At 47.5% G+C, this 27615-nt stretch overlaps 1 protein-coding gene across 4 annotated transcripts in view; it reads right to left on the bottom strand.

Moving 5' to 3' along the window:
* LOC140895926 (UDP-glucuronosyltransferase 1A6-like) overlaps positions 1-27615 on the bottom strand; it is an 85430-nt gene that overhangs the window by 20059 nt on the left and 37756 nt on the right. Inside the window, exon 1 of one of the 4 annotated variants that reach the window (XM_073306867.1) lies at positions 11577-12632. The exons of 2 other annotated variants lie outside the window; for them this stretch is intronic. In XM_073306867.1, coding sequence (XP_073162968.1) covers positions 11577-12440 — 864 coding nt within the window. In that variant the 5' untranslated portion in view covers positions 12441-12632. Of the gene's footprint in view, positions 1-1663; positions 2572-11576; positions 12633-27615 lie in introns of those variants that run through there. One more of the 4 variants, XM_073306866.1, reaches the window with a different exon arrangement.

Below are 27615 nucleotides of genomic sequence, written 5' to 3'. Positions count from 1 at the left end.
CTGGAGCGGCCTCCGCCCCGGAGCGTCCGCCCCCCCCCCCAGCCCCCGCCTGCCCCCCCGACCCTCGGAGCACCCCTGCCTGAGGGAAAGCGGCGCACAAGAGCAACCCGCCAGCAGGCTGAGGCAGGTGCTGCGGCTACTGCCCCCCCGGAGGGGGAGGGGGAGAGCGAGGGGGCACACACGTGGGCACACGCTGCCCTCCCCTCCCCTCTACCGGCACCAGGCGCCGAGGGGGCTTCCGGCAGGAGACCTCTGGAGCGGACCCCCTTGACTCACCTGAGCAGCTGCTGGGGCTTCGGTGAGCGTTTGGCCCTGTAATCCACCCCCCCACAGCCACCACTCCTGCAATCACTGGGCAAGGGGCAGCCCCAGCCCCAGTGAAGCTATGGCAGGGGAGCAGGGGAGGAAGGAAGCCACATGTGATGGCAGTCCCCTCCCCTCCAGCACCCACCATCCCCTCCCAGAGCCCACACCCCCTCTCCAGCCCCCAAACTCCCTCCCAGAGCCTGCACCCCTCACCCCCTCCTGCACCCCCAGCCCCTGCCCAGAGCCTGCACCCAGCTCTCTGCACTCCCTCCCGGAGCCTGCACCCCTCCACCCATCCTGCACCCCAGCCCGGAGCCTGCACCCAGCACCCAAACTCCGTGCCACAGCCTGCACCCCCACCCCCTTCCCACACACCCCTGCCTGCACCCAAACTCTGTCCCAGAGCCTGCATCCTTCACCCCCTCCTGCACCCCCAAACTCCATCCCACAGCCTGCACCCCAACCCCTTCCTGCACCCCCCTTCTGCACCCAAACTCCCTCCTACACCCCCACCCCTTACCCCAGCCCAGAGCCTATAACCGAACTCCGTTCCACAGTTCCAGAGCCTACATCCCCTCCCTCCGCAGCCCCTCCCATCCCCAAAAGCCCTCCCAGAGCCTGCACCCAGCACCCAAACTCCATCCCAGAGCCTGCACCCCAGACTCCATCCCAGAGCCCAACCTCTCAACCGTCCTACACCGCAATTCTCTGCCCCAACCCAGGGCCTGCACCCCAGACCTCCTCCCCCAACCCAAACTCCCTCACAGAGCCTTAGGCAGGTGGTGGGCGGAGTTCGGGGGGAGGGGGGCCCGTTGAGCGTTCTGGGAACCACCAAAATTTCTACAACCCTGCCGCCCCTGAAGGGGACCAGTCTCTGTCATCTTTTGTGTCTACCTCTAGCTAGTAGATTTAGTCTTTTTTTGCCAGTAACTGGTGTCCTCCTGGACGTTTTCAAAGTGAAGTTATTGGACCAGATCCTCTCCAGGTGTAAACTGACTTCAGCAGAGCTAGACTGATTTATGGCAGCTCAGGATCTCGCCCTTGTCTGTGATGCCAGTTAATATTAAGGAGTCTTAGCTGAAATGAGAACCAGCAGCACTTAGTGCTTAAAAGGAAAGGTGGTTTGAATTGCTCTATAATCGCTTAATTAAAAGTACATTTAAGAAGAAAGAAAAACAGCTGCTGAAAAGCTACAGAAGTGTATAATGAAGTGAAAGCAAAATCATTTTCTTCTCAACAAGATGCTTAATCCTTGCCAAACTGAAAACATTGGTATAATAATCCTATCTAGGATACAAAATTTCTAGTGAATTCAGGATCCTATTATGAGTATAACAAAAATAAAAGCTTTACTAACCTGAGATAATTCCTTCTGAACACAGTTGATGCCTCCGATTATAACAATGTTAGGCATCAGTGGTCTGGGATAGTCCATCACAAAGTCAAATCTCATCAGCCAAACAGATCCATGACTTAAAAGCTCAGTCACTGTTATCTCTCTCTGAAGAAATTCAGAGGCCAGTTTTGCATATGGCCCATAAACAAAATCACAAAGGACAATCTCCAATAAGCTAAATAGCATATTCTTCACACGCTGTGGAAATGTCATGTGGTCTGTATTGGTTGTCAATAGCCTTGGGACATAAGAAGGTGGGTTTGGACACTGAATAGCCTTATAGTCTAAACCACATGGAATTCCACGCAAGAAAAACACAGAGGGGATAGAAAGATACTCAGCTACGATCTGCCCACAGGGCATTATGGCATCTGTAAAGACAACATCAAATTTGCTCTCTTCTAGATATTGGATCAACTCTTTGTTGTACACTAAGTGTGTACAAGTGGATAAAATCAGATCGGAGGCGTTCTTCAGCCTTTCACGTAGTCGAACAAATCTTTCCAGAAGAGGTCGTTCCTCAAAAACCTCTTGAGTAAAAGCCAGAAAATGTCCCTCCAGCTCTGCCTTTGTGAAAGGTACCGGATACGTTTTCATGACATAATTCTCGGATGTTTTTATGTATAGATTTATTTCAGGGGCAACAATGACTATCTCATGCCCTTTGTGTCTCAGCTCATCCAGCACGGCACGCATGCTGAGCCAGTGACTTCCATCCATCGGCACCACAAGCAGCCTCCCACCATCAGCAAAGCTCAACAAGGCCAGGAAAACAAGCAGCGCTTCACTGATCTGGGGGCTAGAGTGAAACCCAGGAGCCATCTCTGCCCCCATGCAGTGGGTACTATAGAGACTAGCAAATTGCCAGTCAGATCCCGACAACTCTATCTTCTGACCTTTATCCCTACGTGCTACTCAAGTCAATGTTTAATTGCATAATGTATGTACATAAGATGAAAAACAAAGGTCTGAAACCTGAGCTGCACTTTGGCAGTAACGGCATCATGATAAACCTGATTAGCTGAGGCCTTTTTCAAGGTAAGTTACTCTCTGACTCTAATCACTGAGTCAAATCACTCTATCATTAACCACGGAGTCAAATCACGACCTTGGAATGCATAACCTCTACACAGTTGCACAAACCATCTCTGCACTGGCCAGATAAATGGGTGCATAGTTAGGTAGATAAGGGGGGTGGCGCAGAAGAGAGGGATGAAGGAACCAGCTGTTCCTTTGGATAGGATTTTCAAAAGCAGTCAGCATGGGCTGACAATGGTAAAACTCCCCCCAGGCTTCACTGGAGATGGATTTAGGCCAGTGCTGAGTGGCTGGGAAAATCTCCCCCTTTATAGTCAAGAGCTGTGGCACTCATTCACAGGAGTTCCTCAGGCCTGCAAGCAGCTCCCCCTAGAACTTAGCCTTCTCTCTCCCCAAGGAGGGGCCTCCCGAAGGCCTCAGTAACAACCTGCCCCGCTGCTCCTGAGAGGTGGAGAGAAAAGGTGGGAAAGGAGTGAGTTCCCCTCTGTCCATGGGAGCAGTTGCAGGGTATGGGTGTCTGATACTTTGCACTTGGCCTCTGATCCCCAGAGGGAGGGGTTCTTAATGGACCTGGTTGCTGCACCGCGGCTTAGGGCTCTGTTTCAGAGCTCTCAATTAGGGACACTGCTTTGGACTGTGTGGGCTGTTCCATCCCCCTGGCTAGAGGCTCAAACTCAGCCTAGACTTTGTACAAATGTGTACAAACATGGGGCTGGGAATGAAAATGATCTCTTCCTTATGGCAAGGAAGCGAACTAAACACTGAACACGGCCTGGTCACCTCTTCTGACACACAAGATGAATGCAGCTGTTTAAAACAAGAATTTGCACTTACTCTTATGCAACCAAGCAGGGAGACCTCTGTGGTTATTCGCCACTGCCAGCACTACAATGCAGATCTCTAGCGTTCCTTCCCAAAGCTGCAGAATCAGACGCAAAGCTGTTGTAGTGACGAGTAATAAGACTCTCAGAATCTGAGTGTAAGGCATTTTTCATTTCCATTTTTCTTGACTGAGGTTAGTTCCTTAGATAGTCAGGTCAAATACTGGAGATTATTGAAATCTATTGTTTTAAAAATAACAGATGCAGTAAGTGTGTTTTTGCGATACAAGGAGACTTAGAGCTGCGTGAAACCAGCATGTCGATGACACCATAATGCACGCCACCCCACTATTTCCCCAAGCAGCCTCACATATTGAACTGCAAGGCTGATGGAAAGGACCACTGCAGTGTCACCTAGGAGAGGGCCTCTGGGACAGATGAACCCAACGCTACACTCTGGTCCTCTCATAGGAAGAAGAATGATGCCACTCAACTGGAATTCCATACACCACAACCTTGTCAACGGTATCTCATGGTCAAAAGTATCAAAGGCAGATGGCAGATCCGAAAGAATTGGCATAAATACTGGGGCTTTGTCCATCTCCGAGAGGAAATGATTGGTCAATGAAGCCTGTGCAATACATGCGCCTATTCCAGTCTAAAACCAGAATGAAAGGAGCTCCGAAAAGCTGAGCACTCCAGACAATACTTGAGCTGCTGCAAAATGACTTTCTCAGTACTATCCCCTCCGCTCCACCCCCACCTAAAAAAAAGTGTGTATAAGTGGGTAAAACCAGAGTGGAGAAAAGAAAAACTCAGACTGGATGGCAAGATAGTCAGCTATTACCTGTCCACAGCATACACAGGGGAACCATCAAGAGAGCATAAAATTTACTCCTGCAAAGGTATTTGATCCTGTCTGTTGTGCACTAATATGTACAAGTGGATGAAAGCAGAGCAGACGAGTTCTCCAGTCTTTCATATGTTCTCACAAAGCTTTCTAAAAAAGGTTGTTTGTCAAAAACCCGAGTCAGGGAGTGATATTGTCCAACCAGCTCTTCCTTTATGAAAGGTGCTAGAAACATTGTCATGGCAACGTTCTCTGCTGCTTTTATGTGCGTATCTATGCCAGGTGCAACAATGACTACGGCATGCTCTTTCTGCCCGCGTGCATGTTGAGTCAGCACAACCCTGCAAGGCGGCCAGGAAATGAAGCAGCACGTCAGTAGCTGTGCAACAAGATTGAAATGTTTCAGAGTAACAGCTGTGTTAGTCTGTATCTGCAAAAAGAAAAGGAGGACTTGTGGCACCTTAGAGACTAACCAATTTATTTGAGCATAAGCTTTCGTGAGCTCATGCTCAAATAAATTGGTTAGTCTCTAAGATTGAAATGTTTCTCCATAAATATCCCCCATGTACAACAAAGTCAAGTGTTATGCCTAACCCCATGGCCTTCGGTACAACTCCTGCCTGCTCACTGTATATCTTGTTACAATTTCCAGTCAATGTGTAAGTTTATAACATGCCCACATTTAACAATAAACCAAAGTTAGAGGGACATGTGATCAGGTAGCTGGCCCCTGTGGCCAGGCACCTAGCCTACCTGTGACAGGCTCTGCTAAGGAGAATGAGCCAACCAAGATCCACCTGTGAGTTATTTACCTATGTGACTGGATGGCCATTCATAAGTTAAGGAACACCTGGGTCAATAAAGGCTATGAGGGCTCCATCAGAAAGCCCCAGAACAGAGGAAGCTCCTGGTGGGGAGAGACATCTCAGGGGAGCTCGTGAGGAAGCTACTCGCAGTGGTGTCTCCCTGAAAAGCACAGGCCCACAGAGAGAAGGAAGAGGCCCAGAGAAAGTGTGTGCCCAGGCAAGGGACCAGCACAGCCCAGGAAACAAACCAGGAGTGGGACTTTGTGAGGAGCTACTAGAGGCTCAGCAAAGAGACACACACCCTCAGGGAAAGAGTGGCATCTGGCCAAAGGCCCAGCAGAGGCCTAAGTTCCAGGCCATCACCTTCAGCCCCCAACTAAAACCTCTCCAATGCATCATCAAGGATCTACAACCTATCCTGAAGGACGACTCATCACTCTCACAGATCTTGGGAGACAGGCCAGTCCTTGCCTACAGACAGCCCCCCAACCTGAAACAAATACTCACCAGCAACCACACAACAGAACCACTAACCCAGGAACCTCTCCTTGCAACAAAGCCCGTTGCCAACTGTGTCCACATATCTATTCAGGGGACACCATCATAGGACCTAATAACATCAGCCACACTATCAGAGGCTCGTTCACCTGCACATCTACCAATGTGATATGAGCCAGCAATGCCCCTCTGCTATGTACATTGGTCAAACTGGACAGTCTCTACGTAAAAGAATAAATGGACACAAATCGGACGTCAAGAATTAGAACATTCAAAAACCAGTTGGAGAACACTTCAATCTCTTTGGTCACTCAATTACAGACCTAAAAGTTGCAATTCTTCAACAAAAAAACTTCAAAAACAGACTCCAACGAGAGACTGCTGAATTGGAATTAATTTGCAAACTGGATACAATTAACTTAGGCTTGAATAGAGACTGGACGTGGATGGATCATTACACAAAGTAAAACTATTTCCTCATGTTTATTCCCCCCCTCTAACCCCCACTGTTCCTCAGACGTTCTTGTCAACTGCTGGAAATGGCCCACCTTGATTATCACTACAAAAGTTCCCCCGTCCTCCCCGCCCACTCTCCTGCTGGTAATAGCTCACCTTACCTGATCATTCTCATTACAGTGTGTATGGTAACACCCATTATTTCATGTTCTCTGTGTATATAAACCTCCCCACTGTATTTTCTACTGAATGCATCCAATGAAGTGAGCTGTAGCTCACGAAAGCTTATGCTCAAATAAATGTGTTAGTCTCTAAGGTGCCACAAGTCCTCCTGTTCTTTTTGCAGATACAGACTAACACGGCTGCTACTCTGAAACCTGATTTATACCAGTGGCCGAATCTCTCATTCCCACTTAGTGACGTAGGTTTTCAAGTGGCCCATTCACGGGATCATCAAAAACTTGCTCCTTAACCAAGGTGGTAATTTTAAAAGGGTGAAGCGGAATTGTACTCAGTACATTTGGGACAGGTGACAGTCTAATAGGATGTTCTCCTGTACAGGTTTCACTATGCTCATTGGATTCAAAATAAAACTAGGGTTTGCAAAAGCCTTGAGCTTGTGAACTGTGCTGGATCTTGAAATTCCATTAGCTTGCTGAAATAAGATACTTAAACATATAGCATGTCTGGTGCAATTTATGAACCCATGCTCCCATACAAACAGTAATTCAAACATTGGGCAAAATCTTGTTTCCATTCAATCGAAAAGCTCCGATTGAGTTCAAGGTAGACCAGGATTTGACCATTATTTTCAAAGGTAGCTTTTATAATGTGTGCTATTTTGGTGATAACAGGACACAATTGTTCCCACTCAACATGTCAGTTGCAGTGAAGTTGGAGTCATCAGCAGGGCCAGATTAACCCATCACTGGGACAAAGGCAAACATACACTCTTGGGCCCCTACTTTCTAATATGAATAACAACAAACAGCTAATAAATGAAAAGAAGAGGAAAAGTACATCTTGATGATGATCCCTCCCATTCAGGTCACTGCAGTAATTCCTGTCTCAGCCTGGTCACTTTCTGCTGTTAGAGAAGAAAGTGGTTTCTTTTACTCACAGCCCTTCTCTCTCTTTGGCTCTGCTGGGAATGGCAGTGAGTCGCACTTGTGTGTGAGAACTATCTTTGCTCCCCCATTCACTGGTGTGCATTTGCATGCAGATTGAAAGTACTTCACTCACTTGACTGATTTCAGAGTAACAGCCGTGTTAGTCTGTATCTGCAAAAAGAAAAGGAGGACTTGTGGCACCTTAGAGACTAACAAATTTATTTGAGCAAAAGCTTTCGTGAGCTACAGCTCACTTCGTTGGATGCATTCAGTGGAAAATACCTATATAAATCTCCCCACTGTATTTTCCATTGGATGCATCCGATGAAGTGAGCTGTAGCTCACAAAAGCTTATGCTCAAGTAAATTGGTTAGTCACTAAGGTGCCTCTAGAACTCCTTTTCTTTTCATTTGACTGAGTGGCTTTGCAACCTAGTGCATGGTGGGGGTTGCAACATCACTGACATTTGGCCCAGCTGCCCTTCTGTCATGTAAAAAAACAAAAATCAAAAACATTTCCCCCACACACACAGCCATGAAACTGAGCCCCAGGCATATGCCTAGTTTGCCTTTGCATTAATCCAGCCCTGGTCACCACATGGCCCAGTATTCACTCTTCAAAGAATTTGTGTATTATTTCTAGTTTTGTTATGTAGATTCATTTTGGAGAAGCTGTTGCAAACAGCAAGAAACTTTGCACTCTGCCTTTATGTCTCTAAGTAGAGCCTGTTCTTGAGGTAAGAGTTGTTCCCTGGGAACCAGGCATTAGTGTTTTGGTGGAGATTACTAAAAGAGGGATTTGTTTGCTGGATGTTTATGAAAACTTCGGTTCCAGGACTGGTGAATATACTATGAATGAACCAATTATACTAAGAAAATGCCCAGACTCAACATCACTGATTTCTCATCCGATGAGAAATCAACATGCAAGACCTCAACATCTGATACCACTTAGCAGAGGGTGACAATATAAAATATAGTGTGCTTGCCTTGGTAAAGTCGTAGAAGAGGTTTCCTCTCTATTTTTTTTGGTATGAAGTCATCTAGAGTAATAATGCTGTTGACAATGCTGCTGCTCTACTGCCTACTGGTTTCACAGTTTTGAAATAATCTTTGTTGTATGTTGAAACTAGTTATAAAATGTGCCATTCGCAGGGAGAGGAGGGGACAGTTGTATAAAATGTATTTTTCTTTACACTGTGAAGTTTCTGGATTTGACAAAAACTGATAAACAATGGGCAGATAGCTCTATATATGAGGGACTCCTATGTAGCTATAATTGTTGGACAAACGCTTAAGACCGGACTCTGTGATTTCCGCACAGCATTGGGGTCTGGTGAAGTTCTGGGAGGGATTGAATTTCAAGCAGCATAACCCCAACTGGAGCTCCCAGGCACTAGGGAAAGTATAGACTGCTCCTGAATTCTAAAAAACTACATACTAGAGGTGATGAAGCAAATCCATTTGTTGTTTGAAATCTGCTCACAGCAAGGAGATTAGTTACATGCTCAACAACGCCAGGAGAGGGGTATCAAAAAGCCACACTGATCTGGGGTCCTGCTTCCAACTGCTTTTTATTTGGCAGAAAAATTGCTGGAATAATGTTAGCTGTAGCTGGATTTGTAACAAAAGCTATTAAGTGACCTCTCTTAGGGCTACCTCATCTGGGGTATTGGGTTGAGCGTCTGGGTGTCTGTGAGTACTCTGCTGATTCTGTGATACTCTTAGTGCACAGCCATTAAATTTACTTCAAAACTAAGTCCCCTGAGCAGAGATTTTTAGCCACAATGCTCATCTCACCATGACTCTAAGTAATGCCTTAAGACTAAATAAATAACATTTTTCCCTTTTATCTTTGGTACTTTCAAAGAGCCTATCCACATGGTGTATGAGGCTGTATTTGCAGTTGTGGGATAAGCCAACCTTGCTAGTCTAGTACTTCAAAACCCCCAAAGGTAGCAGGAGGAAAGTGGGGAGAGCTGTCAAAAGGAGCAAAAGGTAATGGTGGGACACTGGGCCAGTTGGCACATGGGGATGCTAGGCGTAAGGAGGGCGGGTCATGGATTGTGCTGGCAACCCCAACCCAAGGGATACTTGGCAGTTTCTGTTGCATTTGCTTTGAAAGTGGGGTGCATGAGCCCGGACCCACTGAAATTGAAGATGTGTGTATGAACTCTTACGACCCAAAACTTGTAGGTTTTGCAAAGCTTTATGGGCAGTCCCAGGAGAAAACAGATGGAAGAGGGAGCAGACCTAATTTGTTAATTATGTCCCTTATCTTTTAAAATTACATGAACCATCATGACTCTTTCAGCCAAGTCTACTTTAGATATACAGTTCTATATCGCAGAGAGTCTTGTGGCACCTTATAGACTAACAGACGTGTTGGAGCATGAGCTTTCATGGGTGAATACCCACTTCGTCGGATGCATGTTGTATGTGGTACAGAGCACATAATAAAGTGATTGCCAACAGCATTTCCCTTGCACCTTCAGTATGTCCTACCAACAAATCACTAACCTGAGACCATGGCTTCTTCTGTCCACAATTGATCCCTCCAATAAAGACCATATTGGGCATCACAGGCATGGGATACTCAAACACAAAATCAACTCTCTTCAGCCAAATGGATCCATGAATGCCAGCACTGGCCCCAGGTGGCTCAGCCCCGGGAGGTGGCGGGCCGAGCAAGACGAGCTGGAGCTGGAGCTGCGCTGGGGAGCGGGGCAGGCAGACCCCTGTGGGACGTGACCCCCGAGAGCCCCCCAGCCCGCAGAGGAGCAAGTGGGCAGAGGAGACTGGAGGGGCAGGGACACCTGGGGTGGCCAGACAGCCGACAGGAGCACGGGGGAGGGGCTGGAGAGGAGAGGAGCCAGCCTGCGGTGGCCCCTGGGCTGGCAGTGCAAGTGAAGGGCAGCGCCCGGCTGGCTGACAGGCCCCTGTTGAGTGTGGGCCCGGCGCCAGGGTGGCTCTGGCGCCATTGTAAACCCGGTACTGGCTGTAGTGTGTCCAGTGAAGACGCTCCACGCTGACGGGGGAAGAGTTCTCCTGTCTGTGTAATAAACCCACCTCCGTGAGAGGCAGTAGCTATGTCGGGGGGAGAAGCTCTTAGGTTGGTGTAACTTACGTCGCGTGGGGGGGGGCTTTTTCACACCCCAGAGCAACATAAGTTCTGCCGAGATAACCTGGAGTGTAGACAAGCCCTATACGATGACGCCATACAGAGTAATACCGCTGATGTCGTTGCTGCTCAAGTGCCTACAGATACAGTAACTCCTCGCTTAACGTTGTACTTCTGTGCCTGAAAAACGCGACTTTAAGCGAAACGATGTTAAGCGAATCCAATTTCCCCAAAAGAGTGAATGTAAATGGGGGGGTTAGGTTCTAGGGATTTTTTTTTTTTTGCCAGACAAAAGGCATTATATACATTTTAAACAATTTTTAAAAATCAATTTAACACAGGTATTAAACAGGCTGGCAGCCCCCCATCAGCTCCCCTACACTCCCCCCTCCCCACTGCCTGCCGCCGGACTCCATGGATCAGCACCTTCTCCCTGCCCCCAGCAATCCGCTGCCTTGCGGTGTTCAGGAGGGAGGGGGGAGGCTGCACGCCACGTCCTCGCTCCTCCCCCCCCCGCCTCCTGAGCACCGCAAGACAGCGGATTGCCACAGGCGGGGAGCAGGGGGAAGGTGCTGATCCGCAGGGTCCACCGGCGGGCGGGAGGCACTGGGGGGAGGGATGTCGGGGGGCTGCCAGCTGAGGGCAAAGCAGGCGGCCAAACGACATTATAGTGGAGCATTGCACAACTTTAAATGAGCATGTTCTGTAATGGAGCAGGGACGTAAGATCAAAACAACATTAAGCAAGAGGACGTTAAGTGGGGAGTTACTGTATTTTTTTTCCAGCTGCATTGGAATAATCAATGAGGCCCCAGGGCCTTCACAGCCTGCTCCATAGTTCTCATAACAATGTTAAATCACCTACATTTCACTCGCTGTCTATGCATCGCTTCACAGAAGCATCTATTTTAAGAACAGAAGGAACGATTAGATCTTAGTCTGACCTGCTGTATAACCCAGGCCATAGAATTTCACCCCTTTACTCAGCCCAGTAACTTGTAGTTGACTACAGCATATCATAAAATATGTCTACTATATATACACACTATGGCGTGTATCTAAGATGGTACATACTGTACACTATGTGGAAAAGTTAATGTTGGTGCCTTATCTTGTCTATGCTTTCTTCCTGAGCATATACGTGTTCTTATATAATATGTGAATCTCAGCCACGTACCTGAGGTAGGTTGTTCCCCTCCTCACAGTTTATGCCTCCGATGAAGACCATGTTGGGCATCACTGGTCTGGGATACTCAAACACAAAGTCGTATCTCAGGAGCCAAATGGAGCCATTTTGGTAAAGTGTTGGTATGTGCACATCTCTCTGGAGAAACTTTGAAGCAATGTCTTGGTATTTGGTGTACAAATCCTTAAACAGTGATGTCTCTAAAGAGCTAACAAAGAGGTTCAGCACTCGCTGGGTAAATGTCATGTGGTCTGTGTAGCTGGTATAGCATCTTGGGACGTAGGAAACAGGGTTTGGAGATTTACAGATTGCATGCTCTAAACTGCATGGAAATCCACGAAAGAAGTACACGGAAGGGATGGACAGATACTCTGCCAGGATCACCCCACATGGCAAAGCTGGGTCTGTGAAGAGCACATCAAATTTACTCTCTTCCAAGTACCGTATGATTTCTCTGTTCTGCAGGAGGCTGTCACAGTTATAGAATAACAAGTCCAGTACAAACATGGCACTGCTGTATGCTTCTGTGATCATAGTAGGGAAGGAGACTTCATCAAAGGGCTGGTTAGCAAAGAAACGAAGACGACGGCCTAGCTCTTCCTGGGCGTAAGGCACAGCGTACGTTTTCCTTGCGTAATGCTCTGATTCTTTCAAGCACAAATTAACTTCTGGAGCAAGCACTACTATTTCATGCCCTTTCTCACTGAGCTTCTTCACCACTGCACGCATGCTGAGCCAGTGACTTCCATCCTGAGGGATCACCAGCAGCCGCTCACCTTCCACAAACCCCGAAGATGCTAAGAAAAGAAAAAACCCTGCAGCAAACTGGTAAAGTCTGGCAATGACTGGAGCCATCTGCAAGCTGGAAGCAGATGCTTTGACTCTGCAGGTGTTAGTTCAGCTATAACAAATGGTTTCTAACACCACCCAGACTTTAGCGCTGCTTGCAACCTTTTTGAACTTACTGTCTCATTTATTTTTAAACTCTGTGGAGCTGGCAAAAGAAAACACTTCTAACGGACAAATTCTACTGATGGATTTGCCGGCATCATTTTCAGTCAAGAAGAATGTCTTTGATTTACTCATTAACTTAAAGTCCATTTCTCTACACTTAATTGCATAGGCCCCTTCTCACCCCTGGTGCCAGCCCGTGAGAGTCAGCACATTTCATCACCCAGAGGTGTCTTTGTGGTTGTCAATCATTCATAGACTAGATCAGCAAAAGTAGTGATCTGGGTTTGTGCCAGTGCGATGCAAAAAAACCCCCTAATGACCCCACGTTTGCAGCAGTTGCTGTCTTCAAACAGTAGAGATTTTGGATTGCTAGGTTCTTCTGTCCTTCATAAAGAATTGCCCGTTTTGTAACAGGAATTGAATAGGCCATCAGCATACTATATTGTGTCACTAAACTCTTTTTCTGATTGTCTGTTAGTGGGTGGCCAGGGCAAATACTAATATAGCCACAAGGCTGCACACACAACACAATTGCATTCAGCTTGGACTTTGCCTCCAGGCTAGTCCAGTCTTCATGCCCTTTCATTCCTTGGCATCTCTGCTGAGAGTGACAGAGTACCAGTTCTATTCATAGGGTGACCAGATAGGAAGGGTGAAAAATCGGGAAGGGGGTCGGGGGTAACTGGCACATCTGGTCACCCTATCTATTCAGGATGTGGACACGGTAAGAATTGTGTGAGCCACACAGGACATTTAATAGCCACAGGAAAGTGAAAACTTCCTGCTCAGGCTGTGATCTCATCTGCTCACACAAGCTGATCAGATTGTCCCATGTCAACATTAGGAAAGGGAAGCTCCAAAGGACGTCCAGGTTACTGAAGATGTTGGTAATTCAGTATGTGCCCCTGTGACGGAGTACACAGACCCCACGCTGATGGAGAGGGGATTAACGAGATTCTGTGGCCTTTGGACTACAACCGAGAGCAGAGGGCAGGCCTGTCTTCCCCTACTGGCGGGGATGTGAAGACCCCAGAGCCGAGGGCTGGTAGGCCCACAAAGCCTGAAGTTGGGCTGAAGCTGTGATGTGATTCTGCCACTCTAGTGCCATGCTGGACTCAAATTCCCGTGGATGGGGAAGGACTAAAAGTGGCCTGGCCGAAGGGCAAAGTCACAGGAAAAGGCAGAGCAGGGCAGGGCCAGGGCTGCTGTCGGGAAGGGGTGCCAGAGGAGGAGGAGAGCAGCGACAGCATGCCCTGCCACAGGGGGGTGCACCTGTGCTGAGGAGACTCTTCCACAGCCACTTATCCTCGTGAGCCTGCACCAGTGTCCTACCATGGGACCACTGTGCTTCTGTTAGTGCCATGGTTTTGCTGTGATGGATAGCCACGGTCCTGGCCAGCCCCAGCCACTAAAGTCTGTGTTTTTGCAAACCTATTCAAATCCCAGGGGAGCTTATTATGTTCTGCTCACTTTGTGGTAGCAATTAGTCTAACAATAGTCCTGTTTCATTTTCTGCCCCAAACTGTTTTGTTATGTTCTTGTATGCTGTTAAATCGCTTCCATGCTCCATCACAGAGGTGGCTGCCCTGAACTGGTGGCAAAGTGAATCTTGCCCATATATTGCTATGGAGTTTGCAAAGCACTTAAAGATCCTTTTGTATGAAAGGCCTTATTATGTAAACTACTGTATTATTCATGTCTGGAATTTCCATCACTGTCACACATGAACTGGTGACATGAGGCGGTAAAATGAGGTAATTTACAGGAACTCCTCACTTAAAGTCATCCCGTTTAACCTTGTTTCATTGTTATGTTGCTGATCAATTAGGGAACATGCTCATTTAAAGTTTTGCAATGCTCCCTTCTAGCCGTTTGGCAGCCACCTGCTTTGTCCACTGCTTGCAGGAAGAGCAGCCCGTTGGAGCTGGCTGGTGGGGGCTTGGAACCAGGGTGGGCTGGCAGCCCCCTATCAGCTCCCCGCTCCCCTAAGTTCCCTGTGCAGCAGCGGCTCAGCAGGCTACCAATTGCCGGCAGTTCAGCTGTCCCTCCCCCGACTGCCATGTGCTGCTCCTGCTCTCTGCCTTGGAGCTGCTCCCCAAGAATCCTGCTTGCTGTGGGGGGGGAGGGGAAGAAGAGGGGGCTAATGTCAGGGTGTCCCCCTCCCCCCTGCACCCCGCTTACCCCATCTTCCATAGAGCAGGGGGGAGCCGCTGCCAGCGGCAGCTGAGGTCAGGTCTCAACTTGCTGATCTAATTAATAAGGCAGTGTACTTCTGACCCCACTCTTCATACTTAAAGGGGAAATCATAGAATCATAGAATATCAGGGTTGGAAGGGACCTCAGGAGGTCATCTAGTCCAACCCCCTGATCAAAGCAGGACCAGTCCCCAACTAAATCATCCCAGCCAGGGCTTTGTCAAGCCTGACCTTAAAAACTTCTAAGGAAGGAGATTCCACCACCTCCCTAGGTAACGCATTCCAGTGTTTCACCACCCTCCTAGTGAAAAAGTTGTTCCTAATATCCAACCTAAACCTCCCGCACTGCAACTTGAGACCATGACTCCTTGTTTTGTCATCTGTTACCACTGAGAACAGTCTAGATCCATCCTCTTTGGAACCCCCTTTCAGGTAGTTGAAAGCAGCTATCAAATCCCCCTTCATTCTTCTCTTCTGCAGACTAAACAATCCCAGTTCCCTCAGCCTCTCCTCATAAGTCCTGTGTTCCAGTCCCCTAATCATTTTTGTTGCCCTCCGCTGGACTCTCTCCAATTTTTCCACATCCTTCTTGTAGTGTGGGGCCCAAAACTGGACACAGTACTCCAGATGAGGCCTCACCAATCTCGAATAGAGGGGAACGATCACGTCCCCTAATCTGCTGGCAGTGCCCCTCCCTATACATACCAAAATGCCATTGGTCTTCTTGGCAACAAGGGCACACTGTTGACTCATATCCAGCTTCTCATCCACTGAAACCCCTCGGTCCTTTTCTGCAGAACTGCTGCCGAGCCATTCGGTCCCTAGTCTGCAGCGGTGCATGGGATTCTTTCGTCCGAAGTGCAGGACTCTGCACTTGTCCTTGTTGAACCTCATCAGATTTCTTTTGGCCCAATCCTCTCATTTGTCTAGGCCCTCTGTATCCTATCCCTACCCTGAATGGGCCTCTTACTGAATGAGGGAGGCAACCCAGTGACACGGGATGTGGAAAAAGCTAATGTGCTCAATGCTTTTTTTGCCTCTGTCTTCACGAACAAGGTCAGCTCCCAGACTACTGCACTGGGCAGCACAGCATGGAGAGGAGGTGACCAGCCCTCTGTGGAGCAAGAAGTGGTTCGGGACTATTTAGAAAAGCTGGAGGAGCCAAGTCATAGAATCATAGAATATCAGGGTTGGAAGGGACCCCTGAAGGTCATCTAGTCCAACCCCCTGCTCGAAGCAGGACCAATTCCCAGTTAAATCATCCCAGCCAGGGCTTTGTCAAGCCTGACCTTAAAAACCTCTAAGGAAGGAGATTCTACCACCTCCCTAGGTAGAATCTCCATGGGGATAGAAAGTCCATGGGGCCGGATGCGCTGCATCCGAGAGTGCTAAAGGAGTTGGCGGATGTGATTGCAGAGCCATTGGCCATTATCTTTGAAAACTCATGGTGATCAGGGGAAGTCCCTGACGACTGGAAAAAAGCTAATGTAGTGCCCATCTTTAAAAAAGGGAAGGAGGAGGATCCTGGGAACTCCAGACCAGTCAGCCTCACCTCAGTCCCTGGAAAAATCATGGAGCAGGTCCTCAAGGAATCAATTCTGAAGCACTTAGAGGAGAGGAAAGTGATCAGGAACAGTCAGCATGGATTCACCAAGGGAAAGTCATGCCTGACTAATCTAATTGCCTTCTATGACGATATAACTGGCTCTGTGGATGAAGGGAAAGTAGTGGACATGTTGTTCCTTGACTTTAGCAAAGCTTTTGACTCGGTCTCCCACAGTATTCTTGCGAGCAAGTTGAAGTATGGGCTGGATGAATGGACTATAAGGTGGAAAGAAAGTTGGCTAGATTGTCAGGCTCAACAGGAGTGATCAATGGCTCCATGTCTAGTTGGCAGCCGATATCAAATGGAGTGCCCCAAAGGTCGGTCCTGGGGCTGGTTTTGTTCAATATCTTCATAAATGTTCTGGAGGCTGGTGTGGATTGCACCCTCAGCAAGTTCGCAGATGACACTAAACTGGGAGGAGAGATAGATACGCTGGAGGGTAGGGATAGGATACAGAGGGCCCTAGACAAATTAGAGGATTGGGCGAAAAGAAATCTGATGAGGTTCAACAAGGACAAGTGCAGAGTCCTGCACTTAGGATGGAAGAATCCCATGCACCGCTACAGACTAGGGACCGAATGGCTAGGCAGCAGTTCTGCAGAAAAGGACCGAGGGGTTTCAGTGGATGAGAAGCTGGATATGAGTCAACAATGTGCCCTTGTTGCCAAGAAGGCCAATGGCATTTTGGGATGTATAAGTAGGAGCATTGCCTGCAGATCGAGGGACATGATCGTTCCCCTCTATTCGAGATTGGTGAGGCCTCATCTGGAGTACTGTGTCCAGTTTTGGGCCCCACACTACAAGAAGGATGTGGAAAAATTGGAGAGAGTCCAGCGGAGGGCAACAAAAACGATTAGGGGACTGGAACACAGGACTTATGAGGAGAGGCTGAGGGAACTGGGATTGTTTAGTCTGCGGAAGAGAAGAATGAAGGGGGATTTGATAGCTGCTTTCAACTACCTGAAAGGGGGTTCCAAAGAGGATGGATCTAGACTGTTCTCAGTGGTAGCTGATGACAGAACAAGGAGTAATGGTCTCAGGTTAAAGTGCGGGAGGTTTAGGTTGGGTATTAGGAACAACTTTTTCACTAGGAGGGTGGTGAAACACTGGAATGCGTTACCTAGGGAGGTGGTGGAATCTCCTTCCTTAGAAGTTTTTAAGGTCAGGCTTGACAAAGCCCTGGCTGGGATGATTTAGTTGGGGATTGGTCCTGCTTTGATCAGGGGGTTGGACTAGATGACCTCCTGAGGTCCCTTCCAATCCTGATATTCTATGATTCTATGACACTCAGGTTTCTCTGTAGTTTCATACCGGAGCTCTGAGCAGTCATACTGCTCTCCTACATACAATGCAACTCCCCCACATTTTCTGCCCTGCCTGTCCTTCCTGAACAGTTTATATTCATCCATGACTGTACTCCAATCATGTGAGTTATCCCACCAAGTCTCTGTTATTCCAATCACATCATAATTCCTTGACTGTGCCAGGGCTTCCAGTTCCCCCTGCTTGTTGTTTCCCAGGCTTCTTGCATTTGCAAGGTGTATAGGCACTTGAGATAATTTGCTGTTTGTGCTGCTTTCTTAGTATGAGGCAGGAGCCCTCCCCTTTCATGCTCTCCTGCTCGTTCTTCCTCCTGGTATCCCACGTCCCCACTTACCTCAGGGCTTTGGTCTCCTTTCCCCAGTGAACCTAGTTTAAAGCCCTCCTCACTAGGTTAGCCAGCCTGCTTGTGAAGATGCTCTTCCCTCTCTTCGTTAGGTGGAGCCCGTCTCTGCCTAGCACTCCTCCTTCTTGGAACACCATCCCATGCTCAAAGAATCCAAAGCCTTCTCTCCGACACCACCTGTGTAGCCATTCGTTGACTTCCACGATTCGATGGTCTCTACCCGGGCCTTTTCCTTCCACAGGGAGGATGGATGAGAATACCACTTGCGCCTCAAACTCCTTTATCCTTCTTTCCAGAGCCACGTAGTCTACAGTGATCCGCTCAAGGTCATTCTCTATCTCTCAAACACACACAGGGTGTGTGTATCTGTCTCTGTCTGCCCTCCCTCCTTTCCTGCTGCCTTGTAGAGTCTGAGAGTTAACCTTTGAGGGCTCAGCCAGTTGCTAGTTCATCATTTAGCAGTAAGGCATTCCCTGGGAAATATCCCACTCTCTGATTCCTCCACCTTAACCAAGCTTCACAATCATCATTACTGTGTACCAGTATTAAATTGTTTGTTTAAAACGTATACTGTGTGTGTCTTTTGTCTGGTGAAAAAAATTTCCCTAGAACCTGACCCCCACATTTACATTAAGTCTTATGGCGAAATTGGATTCCCTTAACATTGTTTCGCTTAAAGTCGCATTTTTCAGGAACAGAACTACAATGTTAAGTGACAGGTTTCAGAGTAACAGCCGTGTTAGTCTGTATTCGCAAAAAGAAAAGGAGTACTTGTGGCACCTTAGAGACTAACCAATTTATTTGAGCATAAGCTTTCGTGAGCTACAGCTCGCTTCATCAGATGCATATCGTGGAAACTGCAGCAGACTTTATATATATACAAGTCTGCTGCAGTTTCCACGATATGCATCTGATGAAGCGAGCTGTAGCTCACGAAAGCTTATGCTCTAATAAATTGGTTAGTCTCTAAGGTGCCACTAGTCCTCCTTTTCTTTTTGCTAATACAGACGAACATGGCTGCTACTCTGAAACCTGTAATTTATTTCAGAGTATCTCAAAGATGATTTTGCCTTACCTGTTTATAAGACTCAAGGTTTTTGTTTTTAAAGACATTTATATTTTAGTATGGATTTAAAGATCCTCAACTGAATATTTATATCAAGTTGTAGATGCCATCATTGACTTTAGAGAAAATGCATAATAAAGAAGATTTTGAACGATAACAGGGACCAGAGTGAGCAATTACCATACATAGTTCATACTTACAGTACCATTAACAGGGAGACCAATGTCACTGTGTAACAGACTAACTACCAATGAGTATGTGCTTAGCTGAAGTCTGTGGCGAGATACTGCAGATCAAGGCTATGATAGAATAATTCTGGTCTCTTGAGCCCCAGAACTGCAATGGAATCTGCTAGTGTAGACCATTGTACCCTTGAAACAGGCCACTGATTTAATGGGACTTTCCACAAGTTGACGGGCCTCTGTTCGCATAGGCACCGACTTCCTCTCTACACAGGGGAGGTGGGGGATGCTCGACACTCCCCCCCCGTCTCTGGCCCACCCGCACTCCACCCCTTCCTCCAAGCCCCCACCTCTGCTCTGCCTCTTCTCGTTTCGCCCCCACCCTCACTCCATCCCTTCCCCAACCCTCCACTTCCACGCCTCTGCCTCCCAGCGCCTCCTGCATGCCATGGAACAAGGAGGGGGAGGAGTTGATTAGCAGGGCCAGCAGCAGGTGAGAGGTGGGGGGAGGGAGCTAAGCTGCCGGTGGGTGCTAAGCACCAGCTAATTTTTTTCCCTGGGTGCTTCAGCCCTGGAGTTGGCACCTATGTCTGACTGCTCATAATTCCAATTACTGTGCCTTGCTCAGTACAGTTTACTAGACATCGATCCAACTCTTACAAACTTGTAAGGAATTTGTAAAGCCATTTAATGTGCGTGATCCATGGTGCTTGCACATTAAATACGTTTTAAACTGAAGGGACACACTTGTTTGAGTCCATGTTTTCATGCAAGACCCAGATTCATTCCTCTCCCTGTGATGTCAATCATATTCCATGCTCTGTATTAGAAAGAGTGCCTGGGCTATAACCCTTTTGCACTGGCAGAGCAGTACGTTAGGGCTGTGAAGGTGTCCTCGCTGTGCAGCAGAGGATTTCCCTTACACAGGTATAAAATACAATAGGAAAGTGAGGGGAGGAAGGTAGTTTTGATAGCCTGTTTATTATGGGAGCAAAATCCTGTGTGATATAATACCCGTGTAGCAGGCTCATGTCACACCGTTGCTGGGGCATGGCCTTTGCCCCGACCCCTCTCCAAAAGAGCTCTAGCAAAGCTGAGTCCCTGGCCCACTGCTGTGTTTTGAGGAGCACTCAATGGAGAAGAGGGGATGCTCTTTGTCCCATAAAAAAAAAACCCCCAGCATTTTAAATTTACCAGCACAAACCTGAAACAGATCAGACCAGAGGGAAAGCCTAATGAACACTTCTGAATCTCTTCAGACAGTAGACAAGCGTTAGAACCTTTCAAGGCTGGATGATGACACGTTTCATCGGCCAGTAGAGAAATGCAGTGCTCAACACACACAAAGTGACCCTACACAATTGACCTTTCCATCAGTAAATAGAGTGCATCAGTTGTTTCCTGGATATGGAATACAAGGAAGAGTGACTTTGCAATTCAAAGTAAGCCAGGCATATGCTTCATATGTATTTCCCCCTTAACACTTAGGCTTGGTTGGTTTTCTAGTGCAAAGCTTATAAGGCCATCTCCTGACATTTGCTTTTAGATACTGCAGTTTTAAATTAGGAGTTTGGTACATGAAATGGTGACAAGATATGATGCAAAGGTAAATATCTTTTTATATACTGTTCAGAGGTCTGTCTTTTAAAAGAGATTTCCCAGCACATACAGATTTTCAGTGCAAAAATTTCCAGGACAGACAAGAGAACACAACAGGAGTTAACTCAGCCCTGGTCTACACTAGGACTTTAGGTCGAATTTAGCAGCGTTAAATTGATGTAAACCTGCACCCGTCCACACAATGAAGCCCTTTTTTCGACTTAAAGGGCTCTTAAAATCGATTTCCTTACTCCACCCCTGACAAGTGGATTAGCGCTTAAATCGGCCTTGCCTGGTCGAATTTGGGGTACTGTGGACACAATTCAACGGTATTGGCCTCCGGGATCTATCCCAGAGTACTCCATTGTGACCGCTCTGAACAGCACTCTCAACTCAGATGCACTGGCCAGGTAGACAGGAAAAGAATCGCGAACTTTTGAATCTCATTTCCTGTTTGGCCAGCGTGGCAAGCTGCAGGTGACCATGCAGAGCTCATCAGCCGAGGTGACCATAATGGAGTCCCAGAATTGCAAAAGAGCTCCAGCATGGACTGAACAGGAGGTATGGGATCTGATGACTGTATGGGGAGAGGAATCCGTGCTATCAGAACTCCGTTCCAGTTTTCGAAATGCCAAAACTTTTGTCAAAATCTCCCAGGGCATGAAGGACAGAGGCCATAACAGGGACCCGAAGCAGTGCCGCGTGAAACTTAAGGAGATGAGGCAAGCCTGCCAGAAAACCAGAGAGGCGAACGGCCACTCCGGGTCAGAGTCCCAGACATGCTGCTTCTATGATGAGCTGCATGCCATTTTAGGGGGTTCAGCCACAACTATCCCAGCCGTGTTGTTTGACTCCTTCAATGGAGTTGGAGGCAACATGGAAGCAGGTTTTGGGGACGAAGATGATGATGATGATGATGAGGTTGTAGATAGCTCACAGCAAGCAGGCAGAGAAACCGGTTTTCCCAACAGCCAGGAACTGTTTCTCACCCTAGACCTGGAGCCTGTACCCCCCGAACCCACCCAAGGCTGCCTCCTGGACCCAGCAGGTGGAGAAGGCACCTCCGATGAGTGTACCTTTTTAAAATACTATACATGGTTTAAAAGCAAGCATGTGAAAGGATTAATTTGCCCTGGCATTTGCGGCTCTCTTGGGTGTACTCCCAAAGCCTTTGCAAAAGGTTTCTGGGGAGGGCAGCCTTATTGCATCCACCATGGTAGGACACTTTACCACTCCAAGCCAGTAGCACGTACTCAGGAATCATTGTACAACAAAGCATTGCAGTGTATGTTTGCTGGCGTTCAAACAACATCCGTTCTTTATCTCTCTGTTATCCTCAGGAGTGAGATATAATTCATGGTCACCTGGTTGAAATAGGGTGCTTTTCTTCCGGGGACACTCAGAGGTGCCCGTTCCTGCTGGGCTGTTTGCCTGTGGCTAAACAGAAATGTTCCCCGCTGTTAGCCATGGGGAGGGTTGAGGGGGTAGCCACGCGGTGGGTGGAGGCAAAATGCGACCTTGTAACAAAAGCACATGTGCTATGTATGTAATGTTAACAGCAAGGTTTACCCTAAAAGAGTGTAGCCACTGTTTTATAAAATGTGTCTTTTTAAATACCGCTGTCCCTTTTTTTTTCCTCCACCAGCTGCATGTGTTTCAATGATCACAGGATCTTCTCCTTCCCAGAGGCTAGTGAAGCTTAGAAAGAAAAAAAAATGCACTCGTGATGAAATGTTCTCTGAGCTCATGCTGTCCTCCCACACTGACAGAGCACAGACGAATGCGTGGAGGCAAATAATGTCAGAGTGCAGGAAAGCACAAAATGACCGGGAGGAGAGGTGGCGGGCTGAAGAGAGTAAGTGGCGGGCTGAAGACAGGGCTGAAGCTCAAATGTGGCGGCAGTGTGATGAGAGGAGGCAGGATTCAATGCTGAGGCTGCTGGAGGATCAAACCAATATGCTCCAGCTGTGAGGGCTGCTCTCATCCTGGTATTCATGCGTTTCAGGGCAGGGGAAAGCAAGTCACAGTTCCATGAAAGTGCCCTTACGCATGCGAAAGTTTTGCAGCCACTGGGAATCATCCCATACCTGCAACACTATGTGGCCCCACCAGTCTGTGCTTGTTTCCCGAGCCCAGAATCGGCGTTCCACCACATGAACCTGCCCCATTAGCACCATGATGCATGCATTGCCAGGGCCCATTGCCAGGGCCCTTTCGGAGAAATCTGTGTCCATGTCCTGATCACTCACGTGACCACACTGACATCGCCTCCTCGCCCGGTATCGCTCTGTCAGGTTCTGGTGCTGCATATGCTGCTGGATAATGCGTGTGGTGTTTAATGTGCTCCTAATTGCCAAAGTGAGCTGAGCGGCCTCCATGCTTGCCTTGGTATGGCGTCCACACAGAAAAAAGGCGCGAAACGATTGTCTGCCATTGCTCTGATGGAGGGAGGGGCGACTGACGACATGACTCACAGGGTTGGCTTACAGGGAAATAAATTAACAAAGGGGGTGGCTTTACATCAAGGAGTATTTCAGGCAGGACTTCACGGAGGGTTCCAATAAGAAATGGTGCACTTAAGTAATTGTTCTTATTGGAACAAGCAGGTTGGTCTGGCCTCTGATTGATACATGGCTAGATTTACCTCGCTGCGCCTTCTCTGTGAGTGACTGCAGTGTGACCTCGAGGAATGAGTCCCCTAGATGGGGGGAGGTGGGGAAGCAAATGAGTACAAAACAAATCTGGTCTATTTCTTGTTTTAATCCACTCCATCTATCTTTTACATCTTTGGCTGGCAGCAGACGGTGCAGAAGGACTGCATGCCATCCACTTCTCATGGCTGCTCAGCAGAAGATGGTACAATAGGACTGCTAGCCATCCTCATCTCTTGCCTGCTCAGCAGAAGATGGTACAATAGGACTGCTAGCCATCCTCATCTCTTGCCTGCCCGGCAGAAGATGGTACAATAGGACTGTTAACAATCCGTATCGCCTGCCTGCTCACCATAAGATGGTTCAATAGGACTGACTGCAGGACTAAAGAGAATGACCGGATCAAGTCACTCCAAATTTAGTCCCTGCGCCCATGTCTGCCCAGGCGCTCCTGGCCGACGTGGCCAGGAGCACCTCGGACATGACAATGATGGCTACCAGTCCTATTGTACCGTCTGCTGCCACAAGGCAAGGGGTTGCTGCTGCTGTATAGCAATGCAGTACCACGTCTGCCAGCACCCAGGAGACATACAGTGACGGTTACCTGAGCAGGCTCCATGCTTGCCGTGGTATGGCATCTGCACAGGTAACTCAAGAAAAAAGGCACAAAATGATTGTCTGCTGCTGCTTTCATGGAGGGAGGGAGGGAGGGAACGGGGGCCTGACGATATGTACCCAGAACCACCCACGACAATGTTTTAGCCCCATCAGGCATTGGGATCTCAACCCAGAATTCCAATGGGCAGCGGAGACTGCAGGAACTGTGGGATAGCTACCCACAGTGCAACTCTCCGGAAGTCGACGCTTGTCTCGGTACTGTGGAAGCACTCCGCCGAGTTAATGCACTTAATGCACTTGGAGCATTTTCTGTGGGGACACACACACTGGAATATATAAAAACGATTTCTAAAAAACCGACTTCTATAAATTCGACCTAATTTCGTAGTGTAGACATACCCTTAGATTAAAAAGGTGCAGTAAAGAGATTACCAAAAACAGAGAAATGAAGTTGGGTGGGAAGAGGACTCCAGAAAGAACAGAGCAATGAAGAGATGGCCCCAAATTTGAACGCTGCTCTCCCAGAACCCTGAGAAAGTTGTGATTCAATGCAAGTCCACCCTGTAAACTCGTAGCCACCTCTGGAAAAAATATCACCTATTTATGCAGAAAATGTTCAAGAGGGACAGAAAAGGAGCTATTTGGAATTATGGGCAATTATTCAGCAGTCCTAATAAAGAGGAGACAGAACTCAGTGAACTGGGAAGAGGCTGCTTTTCCCCTCTTTTGATGGAAATGGATCTATATTTTTAGATTGGATAAGAAATAGGGGATCTTTGCTCTGTCCCTTGAGTCAAAAGGCTAAAGGATGAAATACTCATTGTGGCGCTGCACCCCCTATTCTTCACGTGATATTATGATATGATATAGCATAATTACGATGCATTTTATGCAAGATAAATCGTGTGAGGTGTCATTGGAAAAATTATGATTTGCTGAATATGATTATCCTATTTGTATGCATGTATCATTTTTGTATATGAAGTTATGAATATTGCCTACGAATCTGTATTTCAAATGTAGTTACACCTGGGTAATGCCCACTAGACAAGATGCTTTTAGTCTAGATAGCTGGGTGGAAAGGGCCTATTCAGAGCAATGGGCCATTAGGAAAAAGCAGTAGGCCTTAGAAGAAGCTTGTCTCCCACCTGGGGAGCCTTCCTGAGAACACTACAGACAGCCTCCGAGTAATGGCTGCTTTGACTCTACAAGGACATGTGATCAGACCACATGGTGCTGGACTCCATCTTGGGATGTCAATATATTTCCACAGATTGGTCTGGGAACCAAGCTTTGAAACAAAGAGTTCCTACCATATGCAAAAGCTATATAAGGTGGGAAGTGGCATCAGGTGGTGTACTTTGCTCCCCACACAAGAAGTCTTCTGGAAACTCCTGCGGAACAAAGACAGAACTGGGGGAAGTGCTGGACCCAGGCTAAAGGGATTTCTAGCCTGTAAATGAAAAACCTGGGGATTCCAAGCTGTAAGGCAAGTGCAGCTTGCCCCTTAAGAATCTGCAGCTTGCTTGTATCTTTTCTTAGGGTGAGAATCTGCTAATTCATAACCAATCTCTTTAGTACATTAAGCTTAGTTTGTGGTTTTGTTTATTTGCTAGGTAATCTGCTTTGATCTGTTTCCCATCGCTGATAATCACTTAAAATCTATCATTTGTAGTTAATAAACTTGTTCTTGCTTTATCTAAACCAGTGAGTTGGAGTGAAGCGTGTGGGAATCATAACTCAGGGGCAAAGGCTGTTGCATATTCCTCTCCACATTGAGGGAGGGGGCGAATTTTATGAGTTTACGCTGTACAGTTCCCTGTGCAGCACAAGACAGTACACTTTTTTGGTTTATATTTGAGAGAGGGTGCGTGTCTGGAAAGCTGGGAAATTGGCTGCTGTCTGCTGCATGTATTTGAGTAGTTTGGGTGAAGCTGCTCTCTCAGGTAGCTCAATTTAGGTATGTGGGCCACCTGCTGTCGTGTGGAGTGATAACAGGGGCTGGGTTAGGCTGGCTGTGTCCCCAAGCAGCATGAGCAGGGCCAACCCAACTGAGTGGTTAGAGGGGCCCAGCGGTTCCCACAGCTCCCAGACTGCATCACGGGGTGACAACCCGTCCCACTCATGTCAACACTTTATAGAATGAAAAGAATAAACAGGCTACCAAACGCAGATTATCCTTTTAACTTTCCTATCGAATTTGAAATGCCACAGTTGGCCTGAGACTCTCAAACGCAAAGTGATATCTCCACAACCACTCAAAGCAGAGTCATGCAGCTCCACCTTGTTTAAATCACTTCAGAAAGAGCCATTTGTTCAAACTTTATCTAAGTCCTTAAAAAGGAACTGTTCTTTGGCGCGGACTAATACGTTCAGCACATAGTTCAATAGGTAGATACCATGTTGGATGTACGGCTAGTTGATACCTCAGCACGTTAGAGGCAAACAGGGTTTCTGTTTAGTGCAAGAGAGAGAGGAGGGCTGTCAGGGACACTGGTTAAGACCCTAGCGTAGGCTAAATGAGTCTAGATGCTGAAAGGCAAAAGAGGCCCAGGAGGACTGTATATGCACTGCCTATGCTGTAGATCGAGGGGAAATCTAGAAATGGAGTGCGCTGAAGAAGGGAGACACTGCAAAAATCACCCTACAGAGCAATGCTACAGCTATGTGAAGCCCTTCAAAGTTACTCTCTGCAAAGTGAGGAGCAATTTCTGTGTTCTGCAATTTCTGTTACAGTGGTCGAAAATAACAATGGGCAAGATCCTCTCCTGCAGACAAGCTGTGCTGGGTGCCAGCTGAGGAGCTACTGTGAGGGTATGACTGGGTGACTGCTGCTCGAGCTGTCAGACCTGAGCTAGCTTAAATCTAGCCAGCTTGGGATCCGGAGAAGTGCAGCTCCAGACACAGTAATGCCAGGGTACAAAATATAGGGGAATAACAGAGTAGGTCATGCTGGTGGGGAAGAGGCACTGCATATTTTAAAAAAACCCAAAACATTGTCAGATAAGGTGAAAAATCTTAAATGAATCAAACTGTACCACAGAATCTCTCTGTCTAGAAATTCCAGGCGTGAAACAAGAATATAGCAACAGTAGGAATATACAACCAACCACTTGACCAGGATAGTGACCGTGTTTGTGAAGTACAAAGGGAAGTTAGAAGAGCTACAAAATCAGCAAATGCAATAGTAATGGATCATTTCAACTACACTCATGTTGACTGGATAAATGTCACCTCAGGGTGTGAGGCAGGGATAAAATTTCTACCATTAATAACTACTTCTGGGAGCATCTAGTCCAGGAACCCACAAGGTGATATAACTAAACCAACTAAACTCCCAGTATAGATGCAGTTTGCCAACACAGGAGTTCTTTTATCAGCATGAGCCTGGTCTACGCTATAAAGTTAGGTCGGTTTACGTTGACTTGAGTCAACCTAGTTGCGCATGGGTCTATCCTAAACTTTGTCTCCCTCCGATGTAAATACCCCGTTA

This window comes from Lepidochelys kempii, chromosome 11 (genome assembly GCF_965140265.1).
Source record: "Lepidochelys kempii isolate rLepKem1 chromosome 11, rLepKem1.hap2, whole genome shotgun sequence".
In the NCBI taxonomy this organism is placed as follows: domain Eukaryota; kingdom Metazoa; phylum Chordata; order Testudines; family Cheloniidae; genus Lepidochelys; species Lepidochelys kempii.
This window is presented reverse-complemented; position numbering and strand designations above follow the sequence as displayed.